Source organism: Electrophorus electricus, chromosome 12 (genome assembly GCF_013358815.1).
Source record: "Electrophorus electricus isolate fEleEle1 chromosome 12, fEleEle1.pri, whole genome shotgun sequence".
NCBI classification, from domain to species: Eukaryota; Metazoa; Chordata; class Actinopteri; order Gymnotiformes; family Gymnotidae; genus Electrophorus; species Electrophorus electricus.
The window spans coordinates 15,479,191-15,505,597 of NC_049546.1; the positions used below are offsets into that span (position 1 = coordinate 15,479,191).

Here is a 26,407-nt window from a genome sequence, read left to right on the forward strand (position 1 = left end):
GAAAATTTGCTTTAATTAAACTAGGCTACTCAGCAGTGTCACCCAACAACCGACTTTCAATACTTAAAATCTGCATTTAGCTGACGGTCCTGTTACAACAACAATAATAACAACAACACAACAACAACGAGTAATAACTACTACTACTACTACTACTACTACTACTACTACTACTACTAATAATAATAATAATAATAATAATAATAATAATGAGAAGAGGAAGAAAAGGAAAATTAAAAGAATAAAATATATCATGTTGTTGTTGTTGGTATTTTAATAGACCTTTTAAAAAGTCTTTATATTATAGCCTACACTTGGGTAGGCCTAACAACAATGCCTACAACTAGCAAAAATATTTTAAAATGTATCTTTTAAATAAGTAGGTAAGTGCAATTATTAAACAATTTGGCAGTGCACAACAGTAAACTATACGACGCTGCAGCTGCGAGGGTATTCCTTACATATCCACGTGTTCAGACAGAACTGAAACAAGCTGGCAGGTGCTACGTAATTCTAACAGCTATTAAGGTTCTGTTATTCTTTCAATGTACAGTCTATAATCGACAAATAACGGTATCGCCTTTCCCTCAGATCTAAAAGCTATCCCGGTGAACCCACACTAAGCAAGCGATATTAGTTGTTTGCAAATCTGTCAAAGCCGACTAAAGTGTAACATATGAGAGGGCGGAAGGTCACGGAATGAGGACGGGGAAGCTGTGACAAATTCCTATTGTCTCTGGTTTTGCCCACACTTTATTACTCGGACGACCGACACAGCCCGGAGATAACGATTCATCACTAGACTCTATACTCGCTGCTACCAGGCTAAGAAATCGCCTGCGGGCGAAAGAGTTGGAATTTATATTAGCCATTTACGGGTGAGGGGGAGCGTACTTTGCAAAGTGATGCTATAAATATATGAAAAAAGACAAATTCAGGGAGTTCATATATGCGACTATGATACCTAAGAAACCAAGGATTCTTTGACACATAGGAGCTATATAACCTTTGATGAAGATATTTGAGGTAGGTAATTAGGACAGTTTTGGTTGCAATTTATGCAATAATCAAACGTTACTGTGTTGGAAAGGGTGTATCATCACCTCTTTTAACAGCGTTATATGCAAAAAGGTGATTCGGTTCACGCTTGATCTGATGTATAAACAGGACAGTAATTAGTTAGATTTTAGAATAGACTGTTCAGTGCACAAAGCCTAATGAAATGAAACAAGTTTGGTAGGCGCGAATTGTCAGTTTTAATAATGCGAGTGCTTCTTAGTATTCAAAATAATTGCAACATAAACGAATTAGTCGATACCATTTGGCTCCCCGAGAAAAATGGATTGTATTTAGCATCCACTGACGTCGAAAACATCTCAGGAACGTGGTGCACAGTTCTCCTGAAATTGAATTGAAGTCAATAATAGAGCAAGAGAGAAACACAATTAAAAGAAGCGGGTGGGTTTTTTCCGGCACATTTCATTTATTCAGATAATAATTGTATTAACGTGTATCAAGCGGAAGTGAAATGGCTGCTAAAATATTCTTAATAAAAATGAGGATAAGGTATATAATTTCACACCGGCCTATATGCTGGGCCTACACACGAAGCACAATATCCTATAGGAAAACGATAATTAATAAGATGGAACATACAACCATAACGTAATTGTAATATTAATCACTGGTTATGACGGCGAATATATTTAACTAACCCTCTACTGGACAATAAAGAGCTAAACCGAATCACGACCTTCATCCTCAGACTTGGCTCTTCGTATCATGCCTTATGACGTTCTATGAATCTCTCATACTGCACACTGAGGCACCATCGCTACCACTTGAGAGTTTATGTGCAGTCATAACAACCTTAAAAAATAAGAGTACATGTGTGTAGTCACGCAAGACCTGTCTTACAAGGGGCTTGGTCTGGTATACAGAGGCAAAATATAGCGCTGTGTTGTTAAAAGCCATACCTAAAATGTCCCCTCACTCCTTCTCTTCCCATTGAGACACACAGAAACACTTATTATTGATATAGCTTAGAATTCACAAAATTGATTTTTATGCTTCCCTCTAGCCAGTTTGTGCTGCAGAGAAATATTTTTATTCGCGCGAAAGCCGAAATAAGTGCGTAATAAAACGATGATATATTAAATTCGTTTCCCTCGTGTTGACGTTTTATTATGCGTCATTTTTCATTTTTATTGAATTGAAAGCGGAGGACGCTCCGTGTTGCTTGAGGCGCAGAAAGGTTAAATTATTTGTGCCAATCAGCGAAGCCTGTGCATCACTAAAGGCAACTGAGGCTGCTCTATAGCTTTAGCCTTCAGTTTACACCCCACGGGCAACACATATATCAGTAGGATTTGAATTAATTCGATTTAACAATCTCTTGCCAAAGTTTTTGTTAAATACTAAACGTGAATTATCCTGATTATTTAATTTTATTTTGGCAATGACACCAGAATTTTGCCCGTTTTCAATTAAATTAATGCATTTATTTGGAATTGTTGTTCTACGATCTTTCATGGCGGTGAAACCGTGTGAAACCCTATTGCAACATCAAATATTTTTTCTAATGTCGTATCATTTGTAGGCCATATTTTTAATCTGGCTAGGCACAATTAAGCAAGCTCCTTACACGAGCATAACTGATAAATAAAACACGGGATATACGTGGCTATGAGATGACTCTCCGTTGTTGTCAGTCACTTTGGTCCAGTGCAATCCGCTACTGAGAACATTCTAACCAACCTTCCAACTGGAAAATCGAAGCGGGTCCTTTAAGAGAGGGGTGCGGGCGGTGGAGCATAGTCTATCCAGAAATACAGGAGCCAATGAGTAGGCGCGTGACAGAGTTTGGGCAGACGGGTTGTCTCACCTGCTGGAAATCACTTCAAGAGGCGCGCGAACAGGACATTTTCTGCTTTCGACAATTAATATGCATGCATCAGCCAGTTAACAGTTCACTTTAGATAATCATGATGTGCTGAAGTCGTGTTGCCAAAGCCACACGATATTCTGCTGTAGTAGTGCAATCTGAATACATCGCCAATTTTATCAAGAAAATTTAGAAACTCATCACACGGATTTAACGCGTAGTGAGAAGTAATTTTTCCCGATGAGATTTTTCATGTGCCAACGAGATTTTTGAAAAAGATTCAGACGAAATGCAAGAGGGTGGTGGATAATCTAAACTGAAAGGCTTGTCCAGGGTATTTGACAGACATTATGGATTCGCTGTGATTTCTGATTTACAGTCTAATAATTTCCTTCTGTCGAATGGCTGCGACTCAGACTTCGAGTGTTGCGAACATTTGAAGGAAAATACATTTTGCACACTGGGGATTAACTGAAACCCTAGGAGTGGAATAAAACAAACCTGCAACGCTTATTGCAGTGGCTTTTGCGTTTTACAGCTAGAACTGCGACAATGGAACACACGGGGATCGAAGAGGTGAACCAAACCCACCAGCAACACGAGCCCATCAGCTTTGGAATAGATCAAATTCTGAATAGCACAGACCAGACCAGCAGCTGCATGCTGCCGAGCCGAACTGGTGACACGGACTACCAGCTAGCGTCCAACGTGTACGCCAATGGTTACAACAGTGTGTACAATCCGGCCTGCTCCATGGCGGCAGGGCTGGCGGGCTCCTACAATGTAAACATGAACATGAACGTGAGCATGAACATGAACGTTAACGTGAACTCGGGAAACGCAGGGGGTGTTATTCGTGTACCGGCCCACAGACCATTGCCACCGGCGGCTCATCCGCCTCCCCCTTCCCATCCGCCAGGCATCGCAGCCGGCTTACCCACCGTACCCACGGTGCCAACCATGGGCAACCCATCGAGCTTCACCTTCCCGTGGATGGAGAGCAGTAGGAGGTTTGCGAAAGACAGACTGACTGGTAAGTATTTGAGGATGTCCTATTGCCTAATGATCCTCATATCATGAGTTTGTATCACAATCTGCAAATTACAGGGAAAAGAAATGACTGTCATAGTTTAGTGATACAAAATTATGAGAGCAAATGTTATATTAGACTAATAATAATGTCATTATGCAGTGAAATAAAGTAATATTGAAAACTAGATACTTCAAAGATTGTTATTGGTAATTCGAGTTATTATTATTATTATTATTATTATTATTATTATTATTATTATTATCAACATTATTATTAATAATAATAATAATAATAATAATAATAATAATAATAAAATCATTATCATCATCATCATTACTACTACTACTACTACTACTACTACAACTGCAAAAATGTAATATAGTATATTACTAGTTTGAAAACCACACAACACAATGCGATAATAATTTATAATTAATGGTACAATTTGAAGAATTCTATCGGTTGATCTTACGTAAACGTTTTAACCGTTTTTAGAGTGCTAATAATTTTTGTTTGGGTTATTATTGGTAGTTATTGTTGATATTAAGTGTGTATGCTATTTAAATATAGTAACATAGTTTTAAAATATGCCTCGTCGAAGTATAATACTAGACTAGTCATAGTAATCTTTTTCAATTATGAATAATTGTCTGATTGCCATAGGCCTACATACAACCTACCATTTGATCATTTTAATACCTCTTGCGCCCCTAAAAATAGCTTGACTTTATTTTATGCATCATGGTTGATGACTTGTGTCCTAGAGGAATATAAAATATTTAATTCTCTGAATCAGAGATAGGCCTTTTGTGCTGTGAAACACCTTTTGCTCTGCATATTATATAAAGATTTTTTAATGAATGCGTTGTGATTCACTAAAAGTTTTTGCGTTGGAGGCTATAAATTAAGCTATACCCGTATGCATTTACGACAAATAAACAAAGCAAAAACAAAAACACGTTATATTTTTTTGGGGAAAAATTCGGAGGTACCCCTTACCGTATAGAGTTCATTCATCAAGAAGTACGCTGGACGTGGTCTCAGTGCGTTATATTATTCTTGCACTGCTAAAAATCTGATTATACTGGCACGTCATGATACTATGCTTTGTTATGCATTTGTAACCGTTTCATAGTTACACATTATTGAGACATTGCTTATTTAATTCGCTGCATCACTAGACTTTTACTAATAATACATAATTACCACAAATATAAAAAACACTTGCATATGTAGCCACATTAGCAAAGATTTTTATTTTATTCAGTGGCAAAAAATAATACAAGATAAAAAGCATCTTTTGACTACATACATTTTATATATATATATATATATATATATATATATATATATATATATATATATATATATATATATATATATATATATATATATATAAAAAATATAGTAGCACCTTGTTCTTGTGTATTTATTATTTATTTATATCCCTCATAGTGGGCCACGCCACGGTCTCCACCACCGTTTTCAATTTGGGCAGTGCAAGTTCACTACATCATTGACGTCATCCATATTAAGATGAAAATTAAGAACAGTATGGATTTCTCCACATTAAATATTCACAAAGCTGTTCTATTCACATTAATTATTAAAATGAGAGAATGATATGTCAACTAGAAAGGCTCTTTTGTAAATATGCTTATCAATTTTACTCATAGTCACTTTGGGCCACTCGTTTAATATGTTTTATCTTTGCGAGTCTTTGAATGGCTCTGGTGTTGTGAAGTGGCGTTAAATTTTATTTATCTAGATTATACTGTAACAGGCATTTTCAGCAGTTAGAGTTTAGTCTGTCCTAGCAAGTGATTGTTATTTTTTTAGATATATTCTTTTCATGAAGTTAAACATTCAATTGCCTGTTGTTTTTTTAGCCTACTGGCATTGCAAATAAAAGAATAAAAGTACCGTAATCTAAAATATTTCTTAAAATACAATTAATAAACGTGTTCTTAGAAAAAAATATATGATGCTACAAATACCAATATTAGAGGATATAAAAGTCGTTTTTTAAAGTTTTCTTTCTTTCTTTCTTTCTTTCTTTCTTTCTTTCTTTCTTTCTTTCTTTCTTTCTTTCTTTCTTTCTTTCTTATGCATTGACCAACATACCTTTCCAAGCTTTTCAAGGCGCTCACAATGTTATTCTCAAGTCTTCTCAAGACGCATATCTCAATGTAACAGCAGGTGTCATGGTAGGAGTGTACCGCCTGAGCCCGGATAGTTTCATCAGTCCAGTCATATCAGTAGAGACTGGAAAGCGTTGAAAGCTAACACCTCATATTTTTTGTTAATTGTCTCCTTGACAATTTGTAGGTTAATAAAAAACTGATCTCGTAAACGGTCTATTTTTACGCAAGACACCATTAGCTTCATGCTGTTAACACAGCGGAATGAGAAACGCGGCGTGAGACGAGCTATACACTTTTTAAAATAGAATCGGTGTGATGTATGTATGTAATGCAGTCATCAATGCGATTCACATATTTATCTTCTCTTTGCTCATGCAGACTCGGAGAACCCTAGTTGCACCTATCGAGATTTTGTCTAGTAGTCTAGTGAAATTTATTTTGCAGACGAGATTGTTGGAGACTGTCAGGCCATGCTGCATCACAGCAAGTGTAGGTGGTGTCTGTAAGATGATAGCGCTGGCTAGGGAGAAATTGGGAAATGGAATTGCATGTGGATGGTGCTCTCTCTGAAATGACAATAATGATCTTGCTCACCCATAAATACAAATGATTAGGAAAGCGAGACTAGGCTGTGTAGTCATGGTGACACTGTCTATAAAGGAAGAGACAGTCGTCACTGGCGCTCTTGAGCCGATGCTGTATGCTTTTCCCTGACAATTGTTTTATTTCATTCGATATTTCAATTCCCAGACTAGAGGAAAATTTAAAAGCACAATCTGTTTTGCCTCACCGAGCATAAATAGCGATAAATGCCCATGTTATATTTCAATATCCGCTATTGAATCCATTATATGTATATTTATTAGATTGCTACAAAGGTAATATTCGCAACGGGGAAGACTGGCGCTGTCGTATGAAGGTGATATCACGTATAAATGATTTTATTACTGTCCGCATATTCTCTAAGGCAGGGTTTGATTTTTTGATGTGCCCACGCTAAATTATATTACACCGACATATCATTTAGAATTCCCTCTGCTGTCGGGCGCAAAAGGGGCGATGTTTGTATTTTCAACTGACCTGTAATATTTATTTGCTCACAACTGAGGTTTTCTTGGTGATGTATTAGTTTTGTCAACGACTCCTACTATAATGCAAAAAGATAAAATCTAAATAAAATAAATATATTTTTTCCCAAAAAGGGATTAAGTGTTTGATTACAGAATTCAGAACATTGAGATTAAGGGTAAAAACTCTGTGTATCAGACTAAGCAATTTGTGCTAGATTCTACTTAGCGTTATGTACAATTTTATCCTAGTATTCCCTCAGTGTAATAATGCATTACTCTCCTATCAAATTGATTGCCAGGGCCTTGACAGTCTGTCACTCAAAACACTCAGTGTTTTAATTAAAAGCATTCAGGTCCAATTATGCACAAAAATCAGGAGGCATTTAAAAGCATCAGAGCCCCTTTCGCTTGCATTTCCAATAAAGTGGACAATGTCCTGACAGAGGTAAAACAGTCAAAATGCAAAGAACTACAGGAATGCAAATAAATATTTCATTTTGTTGGAAATAGTAAACTCTTTAATATTTTATCTTTAAATTTAGAATTCTTACAGGACTTCAAAGCCAAATCTTTTAAATAGTATAAACTTGGATGTTATTTCTTATAAACAGATCTAGTTTTGGGCTTTATATCCCTCTTCCCAGTATGACCAGTGCAAACATGTAAAACATGCCTTGGAGCTCCAATGACTGCTTAAAAGCTTTTGCATGTGGAACTTGTCTTACATAGGAGCATGTTTGCATGTAAAAAATATTTGGGTATATCCATGAAAAGATTGTTACATCAGTCCAACAGTTTTATTTGTATTCTGGCTTGCTGTTGGGACCAACTGAGACATGCTCTCTCCACACATGGGCAGTCAACCAGTGCAAGTGCAACTAGCACTTTTAGGTCAGCTCAAGTTACCAAACCGTAAGCATTGCTTCAGGAAGAAGGTTATCCACTGGGCATGCTTTGGTCAAATGGTATATGATAGATATGTAGTCAAAAGACATAAATATATGCTGGTTAATAATATCTCCAGGTTTCCATGAACACCAAATCTATTTGTCTTTGTCTTTGACTAGTCTATTTTGCTAAGCTTCTGAAAAGCACTGTATGACAAATCACTGTAAAATGACAAAATGAAAATATTTTCTTTAGTAATTTTAGTAATTTCTTTAATAGTTATAGCAATGGGAACACGATGTTGCTTTTGAGAAACTAGGCCATTAACTGGCAAGTGATCCGTATTCATTTCCAAGCAGTTATCCAAGTGCCTCTAACATTCTCAGTCGAGGTTAAATGGAATGAAAACACACCTACTGCTCTTGGTAGACTCATCTGGAGGTGGTTTGCATAGTTCTTTGTTCTGGTGCAAACCTGCTTTCCAGAAAACTGACAATTTCTTGTAGGATTAGAATACAGTTCTGTGATAAGTTTTCCAAACTCATAGGCAATATGTCACATCTTAATTGTTAATTGTTAATTGTTATATCAATTAATGTTCATATGTATTCTGCATGATGTGAATTTTGGCTTTATACAGCAATGTCTGTATTAATTTTTATTTTAGCATATAACCAATATGTAGGGCTGTTATAGTACGTTAAATAGCAACTAATAGTAATCATTTTTAGTACCTTCCTGGAATTACCATGTCCATGCACAGCTGTGTCAAGGATTTTCTTTACTCAGGTGCACCAATTTATGTATACCAAACAAACAAACAAACAAACAAACAAACAAAACACACACACACACACACACAGACACACACACACACACACACACACACACACACACATGCACACTCAGTCAGAATATTGCCAATAAGACGATAGGCTCAGATGTAGATAAGCTCATATCACCTTCTGTTGCTCCAGTGAGGATCCTTGACTGTGTGCCCTCTGTCACCCTTCAGCAGAGCAGGCTGTTGACATACATGCAGGAGGCCTCGCCATGCCTGGGGCTCTCCTGACGTCTCTGCGGGGCCTCAGAGCCCCATCTGAAGGGAACACGGACAGGGACTCCCCCTGGAGCTCCATGGAGGTGTTAGCCAAGCAATATTACCTTAGTCCACATATGTCCCTATCTAAGGGTGTGTGTCCAGGTGAGTTGCTAGTGAATACCTTATAGGAATCCTCCACATGCTTAGTTACACCAAAATCTACTTATTCCAAGCAATCCTCAGGTGTGTTTCAAAGCAACTGAATGTGCAGGCTATATATTTTAGTTCCAGGCTTTTTTAAGTAAGTGAATAAAGGGAGAATGATATGGAGATAAACACAGATACATTTAGAAAACGTGCTTTTATTTTTAATAAAACTATTTCTTTATTTATTGAGATTTGTGCTACTTACCCTCTTTTTTAAATGATAAAAGTACACTAAAGTAGCTAATATAAAAATCTTGCCTTGACAAACATTTTTGCTCTGCTTGAAATTGCAATGCCAAGCTGCCAAAAGATAGAGAAAACGACTGTAGACGGTAATGGTAACTAACAGCACGCACGTCTTGCTTTTTCAGCCGCTCTCTCTCCGTTCTCTGTTACGAGGAGGATCGGACACCCGTACCAGAACCGCACGCCACCAAAGCGAAAAAAACCTCGTACGTCCTTCAGCCGCGTGCAGATCTGCGAACTAGAGAAACGATTCCACCGTCAGAAATACCTAGCCTCGGCGGAGCGCGCGACGCTCGCCAAAGCGCTGAAGATGACGGATGCGCAGGTCAAGACTTGGTTCCAGAACAGAAGAACAAAGTGGAGGTTTGTTCAAGCTATTTAAATCGTTAGTGTCCGAATTTAATCATTTAATCACTTTCACGCTTATAATAAAAAGGGGTTATATGTGTATTCTAAAATGTTTAGTTTAAGTGATTGAATTTAATCTGTTTTTGTTAGAAGTCACATTATATTGTTTTCAAGGAAGTGTCTTTTAGCTAAATGCAAACTGAATGTGAATTCATGTGAATTCTTGCTCAAAAACTATGTTGCATTACACATGAAACCAAGAAATTAACTGCACTGTCCTAAACAGTGATGTATACATAGGTAGCATATTACATTTCCAGATGTTTCACACTAATTAAAAAGTTATCTGAAGAGCTTCCTTTACTCGACTACTGTTTTTCGTAAAGATCATTCCCATTCTCTAAGTGCGTCTTCAGAATGTTTGGAGATCATCCATCTTCTTTAAGGCTTAGGCTTTATTTTGCATATGAGCATAAAATCCCACTGAATCCCTGTTAAGAAATGTCATGCATGTTTTCACTTTATATGAAGTACAGATGCATTTTATTTCTTCATAAAATCAGCTGTGAACCCTGCTGTGTAAGCAGTACTGAAAAATACTCACAGCTTCTAGTGGGAAAACAAGTACTACAGCCACCCAGTGACCTAAATCAGTGAATATGTGATGATTTGTGTGAACTACTCTGCATCAAACATTATAACTATCTATATGTGGTATAATAATGCTGAAAAAGGCTTTTTTTTTTTCTTTGATAGCTGTTGAAATCAATTTTGCACTTTAAAGCTGTTCATGTACAAACATTGGTCATCATCTATAATATTTTTTTTTTTTCAAAATACTAATTTAACCAGTTAATGAAAAGTCTATTAGCACTTTATTGCATTTATTCATCTATTTATGTACAATATCGATAATTTAGCTATAGTCTGACCCTGCACCTGACTTGCTATCAAACTAATGGCAGAGAGAGAAAATGTCAACCATTACAAATTCGTAGTCAGAGACGAAGATTCATTACAAGACTAAGTGATGACCATGAGGCCCTAGAAGAAATAGTAATTGTTTTGTATACACTGTAAACAATTCCACTATATGTAAGCTTGTAAACTATGGAATTAAAAACCTCCTTGTATGGGCTCACAAGGGTAGGCAAGTTATTTGAAGGGCTACTTTAAAATTTAATTTGACATGGGAAGAGCATTGCAGGACACAGATATAGCTGATATCATGAGAACAATAGGGAACTAGAGCTTTTAGATTACCACCATTTGTTAAAATTTGGGATTGGATTAGTATGTTCTCCTGTTGGCAGTAAATGTTTATATTTTTGTGCCAAGCCAGACAGCTAACTCGGCAACTGGTGAGATTCACTGCGGATGGCATTCCTTGTCTCCTTTTAACAGCAAAGTGGTTTTTGCTTAGCTCTGCTAAATATTTCTGTTCGTTTTTTTTCGGACACCAATTTCCTTGACCAAGCAGAAGTGCTGCAGCGCTTAAAAGCTTGTCTTGAAACTTGCTTTCCAGTGCATTATGGAGCCCATAGGTCTGAATAATTGAGTGCACGTCCATCCTTTCACTTTAATCCAATCTCTGTGTTGCTGTTGGCCCCTATAGAACAAATGACTGTGCAATCTAATTAAAGAACAGGCTTACTTACCTCAGTTTTTATCAACAAGCTATAGCAGGCAGGAGAGTCACTGCCAAAGTAGATGTATTTATAATGAAGCTGAGTCATGGCCTTTAAAGAATTTAAATTGATTAAGCGCAACGTGATGTGTCAACATATCCATCTCTACCTCATTTAAACAGGAACAGGAACAATTGTTAGATACTTAGGTGGAATTCAGTTTTGTATGAATTTATCTAAAATGATGTCTCCTCTCTTCGGATTAGCAGTCAACCTTTCAAAGATGCAACAGAGAAAGATGTTTCAGAAGAAATAAAATTAGTATAGTAAAAAAAACTAAGCTTCATACAAAATGAACACTTTAAAAGTCCTTTTATATTTACCTAATTCATAGGATGACATTTTTCAGTAATTATATTGAATGTGCAAGTGGATCCAGACAGACTAGAAAGATGGTGCATGTTAGTTATTTTTTCATGCAATAGGCCTTATAAATATTTTAGCTATTGAGGCATATTTCATTAAAAAAATAATATTAAGGCAACCAGCTGCAAAGGGTTTTCAAATTTACCACTGAGGCCCACTGTGCTGTACCATCTTATTTTTAAAAATTATATTGTAAATTATGTCAATCTACTATGTAAAGTTTAATAAACAGAACAAGGTTGAAATTATTTAAATTCTAGACTGAAACTTCAGGAGTTTCTAGCAGACCATTTAAATTCACAATATATATCTTTTATGGTATGTTCTGTGGTATATATGTTCTACTGAGTGTTCTGACCTGGACAGGGAATGGAAAGCCAGACATCCATGTGCCAGACTACTAAACACTGACTACAGTATTTTGACTCATCTGAATTATTAGGGACACGCAGTTTGTTTTTTATTACTTAAACAACTTCTTTGAACTGCATTTTTAAAAACAAATGTTATTTCACTTTAGGGTGTTTGATCAGCAAAGCTAAAATAGGCAATGACTGAACATTTGTAAACAACTGACTGAACATTTGTAAACAACTGACTGAATATTTGTAAACAACTGAATAGGCTTTCATAATTGCTCTTAACAGGAAAGTAAAGAGAGCAGTTGAATCTTTGGAAGTTTACTTAAGACAAATGCAAAGTCTTTCAAATTTATGGAAATCACAATGATCTCACCATTTGTGTATACAAAACAGTACTGGTATTATGATACTAGCCTTGGCATTCCTTGGTATCAAATTGAAAAGAAAATCAGTTACTGATTTCTACCATCCAGACGGCTCTGTGTTTCAGTGGTGAAAAAACATGGTGCACAATAGGGTTAAGTAGCTGCTTAAATAAAGGAACTAAAAATTGAACTTTTAGCAAACTAATTATTTACTTATTTACATTGCTTACATTCAGTCACTATTATGCGTTAACTCATTCAAAACACAACTCTTGAAAATGACTAATTATAGGGATTAGTACTGACCATAGCCAAAAACAACCCCTTTAATGTCCAAATAATCCTCCTACCAAAGTGAACATATCAGCATGTTTCCTCTCAGTGTTAAATTCCTTCTGCCTAGCTGTGTCTATGATTATTCCAAATCTGGTAGAGTATTTCTGAAGTTACAAATGATAATTTAATTTTATCTCAACCAGATTTTCTTCCCACAGTACAAAAAAATTGTTCTTCTGGACACTGTGGTTAAAAATGTCTAGCTACAGTTTAAGAGAGGAACCTTACCTGAATGCATGATGACATAAATTCACAGACTGTGTCTCCAAAACATGCACAAGCAGGATGTAAAACAAGGACTGCCAAAAAAATATATGTCAGTATTGCTTGGTCCACTGCAAATGTTTTCTTTCAATTGACTGATTACTGAATCATTGCAAAGAGATGTTGTGCAATGCTTCTCAAACAGACTAGAACTCTCTAAAATGGAAACTATAGTTAACTACCAGAATAACTTTCAATGTTTTGTCATTTGAACATTTAATTTGAAAAATAGTTTGGTCTCACATGTTAATTTTAAGTTTATCGAATATGTTTATTGTGTAAGTTGACCTTGTTTCAGAGCAGTAAAAGACAGCATTATTAAAAGCTTAAATTTTCGACTAACAGACATTCACATTACTGTTAATATGTGAAACTCTTCTTTTGTATTGAAATTTAATACATCTTAAAACCAAACATTGCAGTGAACATTGTATTTGTGCCTCGTCTTTGTCTCGGTGAGCCAGGAGGCAGACGGCAGAGGAGCGCGAGGCAGAGCGGCAGCAGGCCAACCGACTCATGCTGCAGCTACAGCAGGAGGCCTTCCAGAAGACTCTCAGCCAACCCATCCAGCCGGACCCCCTCTGCCTCCACAACTCCTCGCTCTACGCCCTGCAAAACTTACAGCCGTGGGCGGACGACAACAAGGTGACCTCGGTCACCTCTGTCGCATCCGTGGTCTGACCCCCACCTCCCATTTGTGCTCGTTAATGAGAAAGGAAAGGATTTTTATAGCCAGGGTTTAATAGGATTATGGGACACCAGCTAGGGGAACATTTGGGTGGATCTCAGACACACTCATCCGGACTGATTCCAGGACCCTTTATTCCAAGCCATAAGTTAAACATATTTATTTTGTGAAAACTCTAGCAGACATCTCACTTCATGCAGTCCCGGTCTGTTTTCTTTTCAATGCATATATGGAAAGAATGTAGTCATTTATATGCTTTACGATCAATCACATTGAGGAATCAGCTTCCTCTTTGTAATGAGATAATACTGACTCAGAAGAATTGTGGGGGAGGTCTGTGAAAAATGAATATGTTGTGCATTTCTTCATCCCCAAATGGACTGTAATGGAAGGTGAAAAACAAACACACTCCCATTCCTGATAAATATTGTTATTCCTACCTGAATCTGGTCATTTGTTCAGCCCTTACACTCATTTTCCCTTTCCTTCAACAGCCCGTCTAACAGAGGGTGGGACTCTGTTCTCCCATCCAATCCGAAACCATGGATTCGCCCATCCAGACGGCTGTTTGTCTACGTGCAATTTGGCACCAGAGGCACCGATTTAGCCACCAACTCGTTTGTTCTTGTTGTTTTGCTTTGAGCGCCATACAATGTGTTTGTGATGCATGTTCCCTGTGTCTCCTGTGCGTAGACAGGGACTGAAGATTGTGAGTTTTGTTAAGATCGAGTTCTTCTTTACCCGAACTTTGCAAGCAATTACGAAAGTGCTCCCTATGTATTCTTCATGACATGACATTTAAAATTGTTTTATATTAAACATAATTGTGACTTCTAAAAAGGGCATCATATTTTTTACCCTGTGTCCCAGACAAAATTCTTACACCTGTTTTTAAAATGTGCTTAAAACAGACAATAATAACTGAAACCAGCATTACTCATATTTTGGAGTGTTTCCCAATGCACCTATAGTAGTGTTTTCCACCATACCCATCAAAGGCTCTGGGTGAGATTGGTATAAAAACCTGATATGATGAGGTGTTTTGTTAGTTGTGGCCCATGTCCATCCAGACACTTGTAAACAAGCATTATCATCTCAGGGTTTTTTTAAAAAAACGAGTCAAGTCAAAACAAAGATTTCCGCTTTGGATACCGCAGTAGAGCACTATCAGGGCTAATCTCCAGAGGGAGCAGCAGCGTGGCTGTGTTCTCTGCAGTAAATGAGCCTTCACACTCCTCAGTACACATGGCTGCTTCTCCCAGGAAATGCTGAAGAAGTAAACTGATTAGAGCGGTGTGTGCAGCACAGCCCATGGCCCTCACCAGAGAATCCCCAGCAACATAAATCACACGCCTCTGCTTGGGTCGGGAAACATGCTACTTCCTAGTGTTTCACAGCACCAGTACAGTCTTCAGGTCTTTTCCCCTATCTAAACCCCATTTATCTCTATAACCTACATTATATGTGTTTTGTACATTCTCATATGAATTGGTTTTGAAAGCTGCTTTCTCATGCTTTTAAAATTTTGTTTGTTTTCTAATTTATTTATTTTCATCCTTTTTGTAATTAAGCTTTTCCCATGAGAGTTTAATGATCTCTTTTAAACATGTTTATTGTTGTATAGAAAATGCTATAAAACACACACATAAACACACACACAAATAAGTGTTCCTTATTATGCTACTATGTGAATGGGTTTTGAAAAGAATTTTGAGTTTCATTTCACTGGACTAAATGCACTAATTAGCAATGATTAAATATGGAATGTTGAATTGAGACACTGCTAACAAAACCCATTAAAGTTGTATGTGGACTGTTTTTCTTACCTGATAACATCCAGTTTCAGAATATGTGGTTTCATTAAAAGAAACATGACATCTTTTAACATTATCAGTTACTATTACTTTGTGAAAATCAAATCAAAAATCTAGTTTTTTTGATAATTGGGCATGCCTTTCAATGCTGCTAATAGTAATTTGTAATTGTATTTTATTTAGTGACAAAACAAAGCAAAACATTTCTGGAAAATAATAAATTGAGGTGTTTTAACTCTAACTTCCTAAACAGAAATAGTGTCCACATGGCATGTATAGAATTGACCAGTAAGAGAATTCCACCCCAACCCACAAGTTTCTTGACTGTTACCCATTAATCTGCTAAAAATGTATTTGGACTGACCAGTGCTTTCTTCCAGAAAGAGTTTCCGTCCATACTGTTTTGATAATCAAATGACATTAAGCATGTTGCTATATACCCCAAAGGATCTGTGTGAAGAATTGTGCTGCCAGGTGCTGAAAGCTGTGCTTTGTAATGGCAGCTGCTTACATCAAAATCCTGTCATAACAGTACATAAAAACCAAAGTTGATTTTTGCAGAAATTTGTTTTTTGTTTTCAGATAATTAAGGTTTCAGGATCAGTAAGCTCCAGTATAACAAAAATAACACAAGCTTTTTTATATTACTAACGTATCCCATTTCTTACGTGAGTTCAGAAGGTTTGTGATGTTGAATGCAAAGCATCTGTCTAAGTTTTCTGCTCTGTTTCTGGTTTGTTTAGTTAGGTATTGATGGTGTCTCGCCTGGTTTAGATCCTGTCAGTATGAGCTTGTTGCCCTGGTGATGCCTCCTTCACCCCTATTTCCTCTGCCAACCCTTGAGTCGCTTTCATCTTCCTGTCTCTGCCGTCACGGCGACGTGACTTGGCTCCTTTTAGCAAAATTCCTCACGCCCACTGTTTTCAAAACCCGGCATTGTGTTTAGCTACAGGTGTTGTGAAGTTCCTTTTCTCTCTGTCAGTGTGCTCTGTCTTTTCTTTTCACAGTCTACCTGAGGGCATCCACATTTTCCCATAAAATGTACAACATCAGGAGCCAGCTTTCAAAGAAGGACTGTATCATACTTCCCATCTCATTATGTTTGCAGACAGATTCCTGGGTTTATCACCTGCAAGAACAAATCAGTCCAAGCTGTTGTTCTCAGTCCCATATTCTCATCATAACGCATTTGCATGAGATTGCGTTAACTGAATTGCTTGCTGATTTCAGTAGGTGAAGAGGCAATGAAAAAAACTAACCCTACTAACTCAAAAGCATACAAAAAAGACTTGATACAGTGAAATATGAACTCAGACATACACACTACAGAAGTATAGATGTAAGCCTGGGAATAACTAGACCGCAAGCTAATATATAAAACAATAATTATTCAAAACATACCTTAAAGACTTGTCAGAACTGTTTATACAAAATTTTCTGTATAAATACCTCAGTCCCCTACTGTCACTGGATCTCTTCCTAGAAAGGAGGAATGTCAAACCCCACAGAAAGGAGGTATGTCAAACAAATGGTTGTACTTAGACTAAATTATTTTGCTTTAATTTATTTTGATGTGAAATTCAGTGTAACTTACCTAACTATATGTAATGTATAGTTACATGTTTACATCATGAAAGAAACTAAATGTAGCATGATGTGAAAATTTGTCTTTTCAACACAATTGTACCAGGAATATTTTTCCCCAAATCTGCTTCCCATATTCAGTGAAAAGATATTTTAGACACTGGTCTACAGTTGTAGCAGTAAACAATAAAATCCATGGGGCGTTTGTATACCTGTTTGATGGAGCACACAGATAGAGTCACTCTCAAGTGAAGTTATATCTGCAGAGACTCAAATCAATATCGTTTTTTTTTTGTTTGTTTGTTTGTTTTTTCCAGATAGTGATACACCAAATGTTTCATGCGAAAACAATGAAAGAGGAAGTCACTGATGATGAACTAAAGGGCAAACAGTCTGCATTTTAATCGCTTAGCTCTATTTGCATCAAGCATTAAAGGTACACTTGTTAAATCTATCAGCTTTAGATTTCAACTTGTCTAACTTCTTCTTAAGTGTGTGGGTTTTCTGCCTTTTTTGACACATGCCCATGAAACCTTCTAAGAACCTTCAGGGACTGTATTTATAATTTTAAGGTATCAGTATAACAGGCTTCTTTCACACAATGCTGCAAAACAGAATGTTTCATGGTCATGTCTCACTTCAATTGCACAATGGCTACAAAAACAGGTCTTAGAAGTTGAGTAGCTATGTCATGCATGGCAAGCACTTTGGGATAACCTATATCGCAATACCAGCATGTCTGTGCGCTAAGTTGTTTTATATGGATCACTCACCTTTGCTCTGTTGTGAATTATAGGGTTTTTCCAACCAGCTTGCTAGGATACTGCCCCATTAAATTGATGGTAGATTAATTAATAAATTAATTGCTTTATTTATTGTTGACAGAACGATTGCAGGCTTTAGCAACCTGTCAAGTGTTGAAGATAGAGAGAAGATACATGTAATCCTATGATACAGTTAAATTACATGAATAGGATTTTTATAATATGGCTTTATTGGAACAATACTTAGAAGAGCGATATTTTTCAGGACAGACCTGTTGGAATAAAATGTTTTGATCATTTTATACTGGACTAAGTATACATACAATACAATAAAAAAATGTATTTTATATTGGAAGTAAGTTAGGCGTAATTTTGTTACTTTAAAGTGTGGAACTGGGTGGGAATTCAGAAATATTATATACCGGTTTGCTTATAGCAAATACACGTTCACATTTTTCTTACGCCATCTACTGGATAAATATCGTCCGATCATACTGAAAGCCATAGGGGGCGTTGTCTTCTGTACCACAAGAACTGCAGCTCTATAGGACGACGGTTTATTGGAGGATCCTATTCCGCTCGCTAATTCGTTCACGGAGCCGTCAATCGTATCTTACAACTTCCGAGTGGCCGTTTGTAGCGCAACAATGGCAGAGGATAGCATGCCAGACCTAAGCAGACCCCAGATGTTTTTATTTGGTGAGATAATCAAATAAGATGTTGCATAATCATATAAGTTTTCCGAGCACTTATTTTCAACCACCATATGATCCCACAGTTATTTAATAAGGATAGCTGGCGCAGTAAGTGTGGTTGCTAGCTAGCTAGTTAGCTAGTTATGTAGCTAGTCAAATGCCTTTGTATTTAGCTAGATTAACTGTTAGCTGTCTAGCTATATTTTTGTCCAATTACCTAGCTGTAGTTCGTCATTTCTATGCTTACAAGCCGTGTGCGGTCTTCTTAACCATATTTACGTGTTTGGTATTAACTAGCTAAAAGCAATTTGTTGCAAGGCTACTTTTGGTTACCCAAGCCAGCTAACGCTAATGAGTTTTTAGCAAGCGAACTATAACAGGCAGTTATAGCCAGCTTTTGTGCTTGTGCAGTTGTAATGGGTGACTTTTTTCTTTTCGCATAGGGTGTGTGCTGAAGTCGGATAAGAAAGAACACAAAGTTGAGGTTGACGACGACGAAGCTGACCACCAGTTGTCTCTGAAAGCGGTATTTAGCTGTGAATTTGTAACTACGTATATAAGTTATATTAATGTGATCGGGTCATGGCTAGATCAGAAATTATGCAGGACTGATTTGTTTATAATGCAATAAATGTAGCTACTTAAACGGTGTTAGCTGGATCTGGGTGTATTAGCTAGTTAATACACTCAAAAGACAAGACGTTTCTGATTTTTCTTAATATTCATGTAGAGCTTTGAATGTGTCGTGTGTGTGTGTGTGTGTGTGTGTGTGTATATATATATATATATATATATATATATATATATATATATATATATATATATACATACATACACACACACACTTCCTGCTTACCTGTATTCTCAGGTTTGTCTGGGAGCAGAAGCTGAGGATAAGTTCCATACAGTTGAGATAGAGGGGGTGACCTACAATGGCAAGATGACCAAAATCCCACTTGCTGTGCTGAAGCCATCTATCCTGCCTTCTGTAAGTGACTTAGGCTACTGGAAAGTATGTTGAATACATTTTCATTCATTAAATAGATCATTAATCTTTAATCTAATTATTAATTATTTTATTAAAGCATTGTCTCTGCGCATAATTTTCAGCGTCCTTTTTGCCTTGTTCTCACTGTGAGTGACTGTGGGGAATAGGGCTTTAAATGCTTAAGAATATCTGTACTACCCATGTATTGTTAGATATGGAGATGTATATTCGGAGTTGTAGTTGTAGAGGGCCAGCATCGGAGCAATATAATTGAATAGGATCAAAAGAGTTTTTTGTTTGGATTTAACACTAGGTGTTAAATTTAAGAGTGGCAGCAAGATTCCTTTGACATGCATATTTGCCTTGCTTCACATAAGTAAATGTGAGCTCTGTTGCTTTATCATAGGGGTTTTACATTGTTACAGTTTACGTGCTAAGCAAAAATGCTATTTCTGTTAGCCAAGTTTGCTTGTGCATTTTGGACCGCTGTAAGAATTTACCTCATGAAAAAAAACATTGCTTGCCTGAAAGTAGTGACAGATTGTTTCAGTGCTGGGTGGGGACATTGTTGCATCATCAGGACATTGAAGACACGCCCTCCATGACATCATTGCTTGCACGCCCCCTTAGCAACAATTATGGAAATATGATTTCATAATCAGAACTGAGCTTTGATGGATGGAATTTTTTAAAGAATTTTGCCTATGTTTGATGAACATTTAAAGTGATAACAGAAAATTAGTGAGAAAGTCTCAGATATGCTTTAAAAGAAAAATCCAACTGTAACAGCTGTAATTCATAAACCTTAATTACAAGTTTCTATCCAGCCCTTGCTCATAAAACAGTTCATTGTGTTGAAACAGATATGATGAGATGATTCTAGATAATTGCATTGCATGTCTTGCCATGATGTAATTATTTCAGTTACACAGCTGCCATATAAACATTAACCAGAACATCCTTGCATGCCATCACCTGTTTACATCCAGTTGCTATGGACGCAAGTGCTGTTACATGACACTGTGGAATGTTCATTCAGAATCTTTGGCTGCGCTTTGAGATTCCAGAGTTGCACAACACTGTTCTGAGGAAGAGTTTATTTAACTCCAGGCCCATGTGAATTTTTCTTGAATGCTGTGTTCAGAACATCCCCTATCCCATAGTTTCTAGAAATGAACTAATCAGATTTGCAAATTTAAACACTAATCATGACAGATTTGGGTTGCAGTTGGTAACTGTTCCAGATTGCTCTAGTGTTATTGTTGCACTGTTGTTGGACCCTAGATCTTCTCTAGATTAGTAAACTTGGTTAATTTATATAACAAAAATGGTCTGGTAAAGTTCATACTGATAAGAATATTTTGGATTATAATTCCCGTCCCTTGTCATTCTAAGTAAGTTTGCATTACATGTCAGAAAGCATTTGACTAAGAGTACAATCAGTGGTGTAGAAACAAATACTCCTGAAACTCTTGAGCAACATGGACATTAGTGGACCGTCCCTGTCCTGATTAGATTGAGTCCTGTTTCGCTTTGTGTTTGCTAGTTGAGTCTAGGGGGTTTTGAAGTCACTCCTCCAGTTTCATTCCGTCTGCAGTCCGGAACTGGCCCGGTCTATATCAGTGGACAACATTTTGTTAGTAAGTTACTGTTTCTCCTTTAGTTCCCTTTTAAGACCAATTAATTATACGGAATAATGCATTTTATTTTGAGCATTAATTTATTTTTCATCTTGCATGAATATGCAAATGCAAAACCTGTGATAAGTGGCTTTTATGCAATCTCTCTTTGGTGCGTTTAGGTATGAAGGAATCTGATGAGGAAGAGGAGGAGGAGAATAACACATCACCAGTAAAGAGACCGTCCATCATGGCCTCTGGGAAAGTACCACAGGTAAACAAATCCCAATAGCCTCTACTTTAATTCCTTTAAATGTTTGAGGCAGTAGCCTCGACCTGTTGTTTCGATACTTACCTACTGTAAATCTGTCAAGGTGTCTTGGTACATTCATGGTAGGGCACATGCTGGGATATCTTGTGATTTCAGTAAGAACTTGTATTGGAATTTGAAAGTGAGCAACATTGGTTAGAATGATATGATTAACTTTAGACCACCGCAGAATTTTAAATACATCACTGTACAATTAAGCCATTAATGAGGCTTTAGAAATTAGCAAAAGAATTTTTAGAGATGTTTGGTTGACATGATCATTAACTGCTGCAAAGGGCAACCATTAGTTCTTTAACAAATCATAGGAATCTTTGAATATGCTGATTCCAGGTGCTAATATTAGATCTCTATCTTTTAGAAAACATTACAGGTGTATCACAGGAATATATTCTGCCTAGGAAATAATAGGCCTCCACTGAGAGATGTATAACTACATATTAAAGTGTACTTTTAATAACAGTTAACAATCAATTACTGTATATTGAAGATATCAGATATGGAATGAAGTATAGAAGACAGACAGATATGTGGAATTCTAAGCATTGACAAAAAAGTTGGACATGTGCCCTGAAGTGACTGGTAAATGACAGCACGTGTCAGAGTGCCGCGTGCGAAGGGGAAAGAGCGCAGAATAAATACATATAATATATGTATCTATTTACACATATATAATATGCACACTTCGTGTTGCTTTGATGTTAAGGATTCAGTTAGTACATTCAGTAAGTTTTGTTCTGGTTATTTCTTCATTCACTGCAGAAAAAGCTTAAAATGGATTCAGATGAGGATGAGGATGATGAGGACGATGACAGTGAAGATGATGATGATGATGATGATGATGATGAGTGAGATTCTTTTCTTAACAATTTAAACTGTATAAACTGAATATTATTACTATATTATATTATTAAGCCAATGCGATTATATTTTGCTTGGTCAATGAACAGAATGGAGAGAGCGATCCTGTTTTAATACCTTTCAGTACTTGTATTTAATATAATTGTCCTTATCCTAGTTGTGTATAAGGATGAGCGTAAATGTGTATTGAATTCTATGCAAATTAAAATCTAAATTGTTTTGTACATTTTCAGTGATGAAGATGAAAAACCAGCTTCAAAGAGCCCCATCAAATCCCCAAAGAAAGTAAGTTTTTCAGCTCTCGAAAAAACAAACCAACCCACATTTACTGCACAAACACTGCCTAAAACTCTTGCCTTTATTGTCAAAAAATGGAGAAGTACCTTTACTGGCCAGCAGGTGCCACTGTGTTCCTGGGGAGACACAGGGAGAGGGTTAGCGCAATGTAGTATAAAGAAAAAGATTGGGGGGTGAGAGAGAGAGACACTCATTCCTACTACTTTTAAATGCACCCAAATTCATAACTGTTCCAATAACACACCCCTGTTTTATAACAGTGTCCATTTGCTCAGTGTCATTGCATAACAGCAGCAGAATACATTACATGTCAGCACGGCATATATCATAGCATGTCATTATGTGTGTTTTCCAACTGCTCAAGCATACTTCTGCTGTGACTCCTGTGCCTATCAGGTGTTGGAACTATTAGTTGTCTGGAGCATAATAATGAGTTGACTATAATCTGGCAAAGCGTCTAGTGGCCAGTCAGGCACGTGTGGCAGGTATACTTGCTGTAAGAGAACACGTGGACACACAGGACCACGCAACACTTTTCTTTTCAGCTCTGATCCTTATTTCTTTCACTCACCATCTCTCTTGCTTTGTCCATTCCCTCTTCTGCCTTTTCAACCTTGCCTAGGCACCTGGCCTTTTTGCTTAGACAATGTATTTGTCATGTCTGAGACTGCGTGTGTGTGTGTGTGTGTGTGTGTGTGTGTGTGTGGCAAGGGCTTGTTGGGGGGGCACTTATGTTTGCGAATAAGCATGTATGTGGCAGGCATCATCTCTGAGAGAAAAGAGTGTAAAGGGGGTGCGTGTTCTGTAATGTCTGATAGATTTTTGTGTGCGTGTGTGTGAGTGATGAGATCAAAGACTTGGAGTTGCATACCTGCTTTGTGAGTGCTGATTCCTGCTCTACGGGGGATGACGGGCAAACACTGCAGTCACACACTCATTTAACCTACTCTTTCTCTCATGTCTTTTTGATTCCCCTAAGCCTAATCTCACTGTCTCTCTCTCTCTCTAGCTCTTCCCTACTCTCTGTATTGGTCTAATGCAGCCTCCCCTTCTTAACTCTCGCTGTACTTTGCTAATTCCCAACTCCGCTACATCTAACCTTACGCACCTTTTTTTCCTCTTCTATTCCCTTCCCCCAAGGGGTTGAGGAGCAACAGTGTTCCGCTGGCCCTGCAGGCCGTGACTCGACAGGCTACACACTCCACAAATTACTGAGCACTTTTATCACTCTTCACAGACAGCCTCCCCAGGAAGATCAGATTCAATTACACAGATAAAGCATGAGTCAGTCAGAACCACAGGGACCTCAGGGCCTGTCACAAGCACCGTTTCCCTGTTACAGACATGACATGACACCTGAGGGGCTGCTTTGTTTCTGGCACATGCTAAATGTTTTCATGTTTTAGTCCCAGTGATGTGCTCCCTGCTTCTCCTCAGGCCCCAGAAAAAAAGAAGAGTGCAGATAAACAGAACGGCTCACCAGGGAAAAAAGACGACAAAGCAGGGAAGCCTCAGAGCCAGGTAGGTTCCCTATAGCAAGTGTTCTAACCACAGTTAAACATTTTCTGTTTATCTGATATAAGCGTCATCTAATATTAGCACTGAAAGCAGTTTTTAAGGATTGAATGACATTTTGTAAGTACCATGGATCAGTTAACTGGTTCTAGTTTGAGGAGTGAACTTGGAAACTATAGAAGGGGATAAAAGAACTCTGAAAGTTTGCTGGTTTACAGGGAAACCTCTGCTGAGTGGTAGAAGTCTACTTAAATCCTAAATTACTATAATTGTGGCAATGTATCTATGTTGTTTGATAATTAGCTTTTCAGAAGTGTTCGAGCCCATCACTCTTGATTAATCCCTCAAAACTGGGTGACTGTCGTAATTTTGATAGCAGACATGACCTGCACACAGAACAAACCAGAAGATTGTTTGAGGTGGTGCGGTAAATGATGTGGACTGAAGCCTTGCTTTGGGTTAAGACAAGCCATCATTTGATCACGTTTGGGATATGTTGCTCCCTATTGTCTAGCAGGGGTTAATCTAATAGTGCCAAAAGCAAAGGGTAAATCAGACTAGTAATGGTCACTTTAAAAATAATAATGTACATCAGCGTTTAGAGCTTCAGCTCTGATTAGCGAGCAACATGATGGTTCATTCAGAACATTGTGGTCCCAAATCCACAGAGCTATTATGCCTGTCTCTGTGTGATGGAGGGTTTTAAAATAACCTCCATACATGTTTATTAAATAGGTATGCTAGACAGAAAACAAAGAATGTTCTCGGACAGCATGGAAAATGCTGAAGCCGTACCACACTGCTTTCCCAGGCGGTAAAATCGCAAAAGCGTTTGCAAGAGCTGCTGATGGCGCACATCCTAAAATGTCCAATTTAAAGGGTCGTTTGCGGTCCACTTTTAAAAACAAAATTGTCTGAAAGGCCCAGAGCTCTGGCAGAGGGGCCAACTTTCTGGATGAGAGAGAGAGAGAGAGAGAGGCCTCTGTTCTACTCAGTCCACAATGCACACGTATGTGTGTGGACAACCTGGTGTTTGTTGATATTATGTTACAAGAGGTGGACAGTAATGCTTGTCTGTAGACATAACCGGGGAAGAATGGGTGGGTGACTAGATAATAAAGGCAAGATTCTGTCCTCTACAATTCCCTGGTGCACCTTTATGCGGAACACCTTTTGTGAGGAACAGTCCTGCATGGAAAGGTGTCCATCAGGCTTTGTGTGTTAAACACAAAGCTATTAAGTGAACCTGGTCAGCAATCTGAAATAGGCAGATAATGTCATTAAGAAGCGGGAAATTAAGGAGTGAAAACAAGCACAGCGCTATACTTCCCTCGTAGAGAAACAGTTATGTCCGCTGGAAATCACCCCTTCAAGACAGGCTTGACCTCTGTGTAGTGGAATTCAGACCACCTTTTTACACAGTCAGCTATGTGTGGATAAATACCTCCCCTTTAACTAACCTGGTGGCAGTTCACTTGACCTAACATCAAAAGGCCAAGCTAGTGCCCTATTAGCAATAGAGATGCTTGTCATAAGTGCAGCCTAGGTGCTGCTTTTGTGTGGGTTACGTGCAATTGCATGCAAGTGTACCTCTGTAATGTAATTCTGTGTTTTTGTCCAAGATGACCAATATTAGAACCTTCATCCACATCTGAACCTCTGCCGCACACACACACACCCACACACACAGACACACACAGCTAGCCACCCTCTTATTTCCGGTGGGTCAGTCCTCTGCCATTAGTCCTCATTAGGGTTTGGTGTTTGATGTTGCTGTAGGCCCCGAGGAGAGCGGAAACCCACTGCTCTGTGATTATAGCGCGTTGGACGACCTTTTCCTTAACACTCAACACCTTCTGCCGCATGGCCTATCAGACCACTGAGCCGCGCCGCTGTTTGGCCCACTCCAGAAAAGTTGCACAAGGCTCCGCAAATTACGCTGATCGAATGTGGCGCTTCGAGTGCTGCAGGTGCCATATTTCAGCATAACATGTAATTGCACTAGTTTGGA

The 26,407-nt window shown here is 37.8% G+C and overlaps 2 protein-coding genes across 4 annotated transcripts in view; both read left to right on the plus strand.

The window, feature by feature from the left end:
• Window positions 1–2,899: 2,899 nt before the first annotated feature.
• tlx2 (T cell leukemia homeobox 2) lies at window positions 2,900–14,750 on the plus strand. Of its 2 annotated transcripts, XM_027017294.2 has the most exons (4): window positions 2,900–3,917; window positions 9,640–9,877; window positions 13,708–13,888; window positions 14,426–14,750. In XM_027017294.2, the coding sequence occupies exons 1-4, from the start codon at window positions 3,437–3,439 to the stop codon at window positions 14,432–14,434; spliced, it is 909 nt and encodes a 302-aa protein (XP_026873095.1). In that variant the 5' UTR covers window positions 2,900–3,436; the 3' UTR covers window positions 14,435–14,750. The 2 variants fall into 2 exon arrangements, with proteins under 2 accessions (XP_026873095.1, XP_026873087.1); XM_027017286.2 differs by lacking the exon at window positions 14,426–14,750 and having other exon boundaries at window positions 13,708–13,924.
• A 3,936-nt stretch (window positions 14,751–18,686) lies between these two features.
• The window catches only part of npm1b (nucleophosmin 1b), a 16,131-nt gene continuing 8,410 nt past the window's right edge, over window positions 18,687–26,407 (plus strand). For both annotated transcript variants that reach the window (XM_027017266.2, XM_027017272.2), the window contains exons 1-8: window positions 18,687–18,792; window positions 19,232–19,314; window positions 19,657–19,776; window positions 21,323–21,416; window positions 21,578–21,669; window positions 22,486–22,571; window positions 22,818–22,869; window positions 24,319–24,402. In XM_027017266.2, the coding sequence (XP_026873067.2) occupies window positions 18,741–18,792; window positions 19,232–19,314; window positions 19,657–19,776; window positions 21,323–21,416; window positions 21,578–21,669; window positions 22,486–22,571; window positions 22,818–22,869; window positions 24,319–24,402 (663 nt within the window). In that variant the 5' untranslated portion in view covers window positions 18,687–18,740. The remainder of the gene's footprint in view (window positions 18,793–19,231; window positions 19,315–19,656; window positions 19,777–21,322; window positions 21,417–21,577; window positions 21,670–22,485; window positions 22,572–22,817; window positions 22,870–24,318; window positions 24,403–26,407) is intronic.

Bases quoted from the DNA above. Each gene is read 5' to 3' on its own strand.
- tlx2 (XM_027017286.2), top strand. From the start codon at position 3,437: ATGGAACACACGGGGATCGAAGAGGTGAACCAAACCCACCAGCAACAC. The intron at 3,918-9,639 runs GTAAGTATTTGA...TTGCTTTTTCAG, and splicing joins TGCGAAAGACAGACTGACTG to CCGCTCTCTCTCCGTTCTCT. The intron at 9,878-13,707 runs GTTTGTTCAAGC...TCGGTGAGCCAG, and splicing joins AACAGAAGAACAAAGTGGAG to GAGGCAGACGGCAGAGGAGC.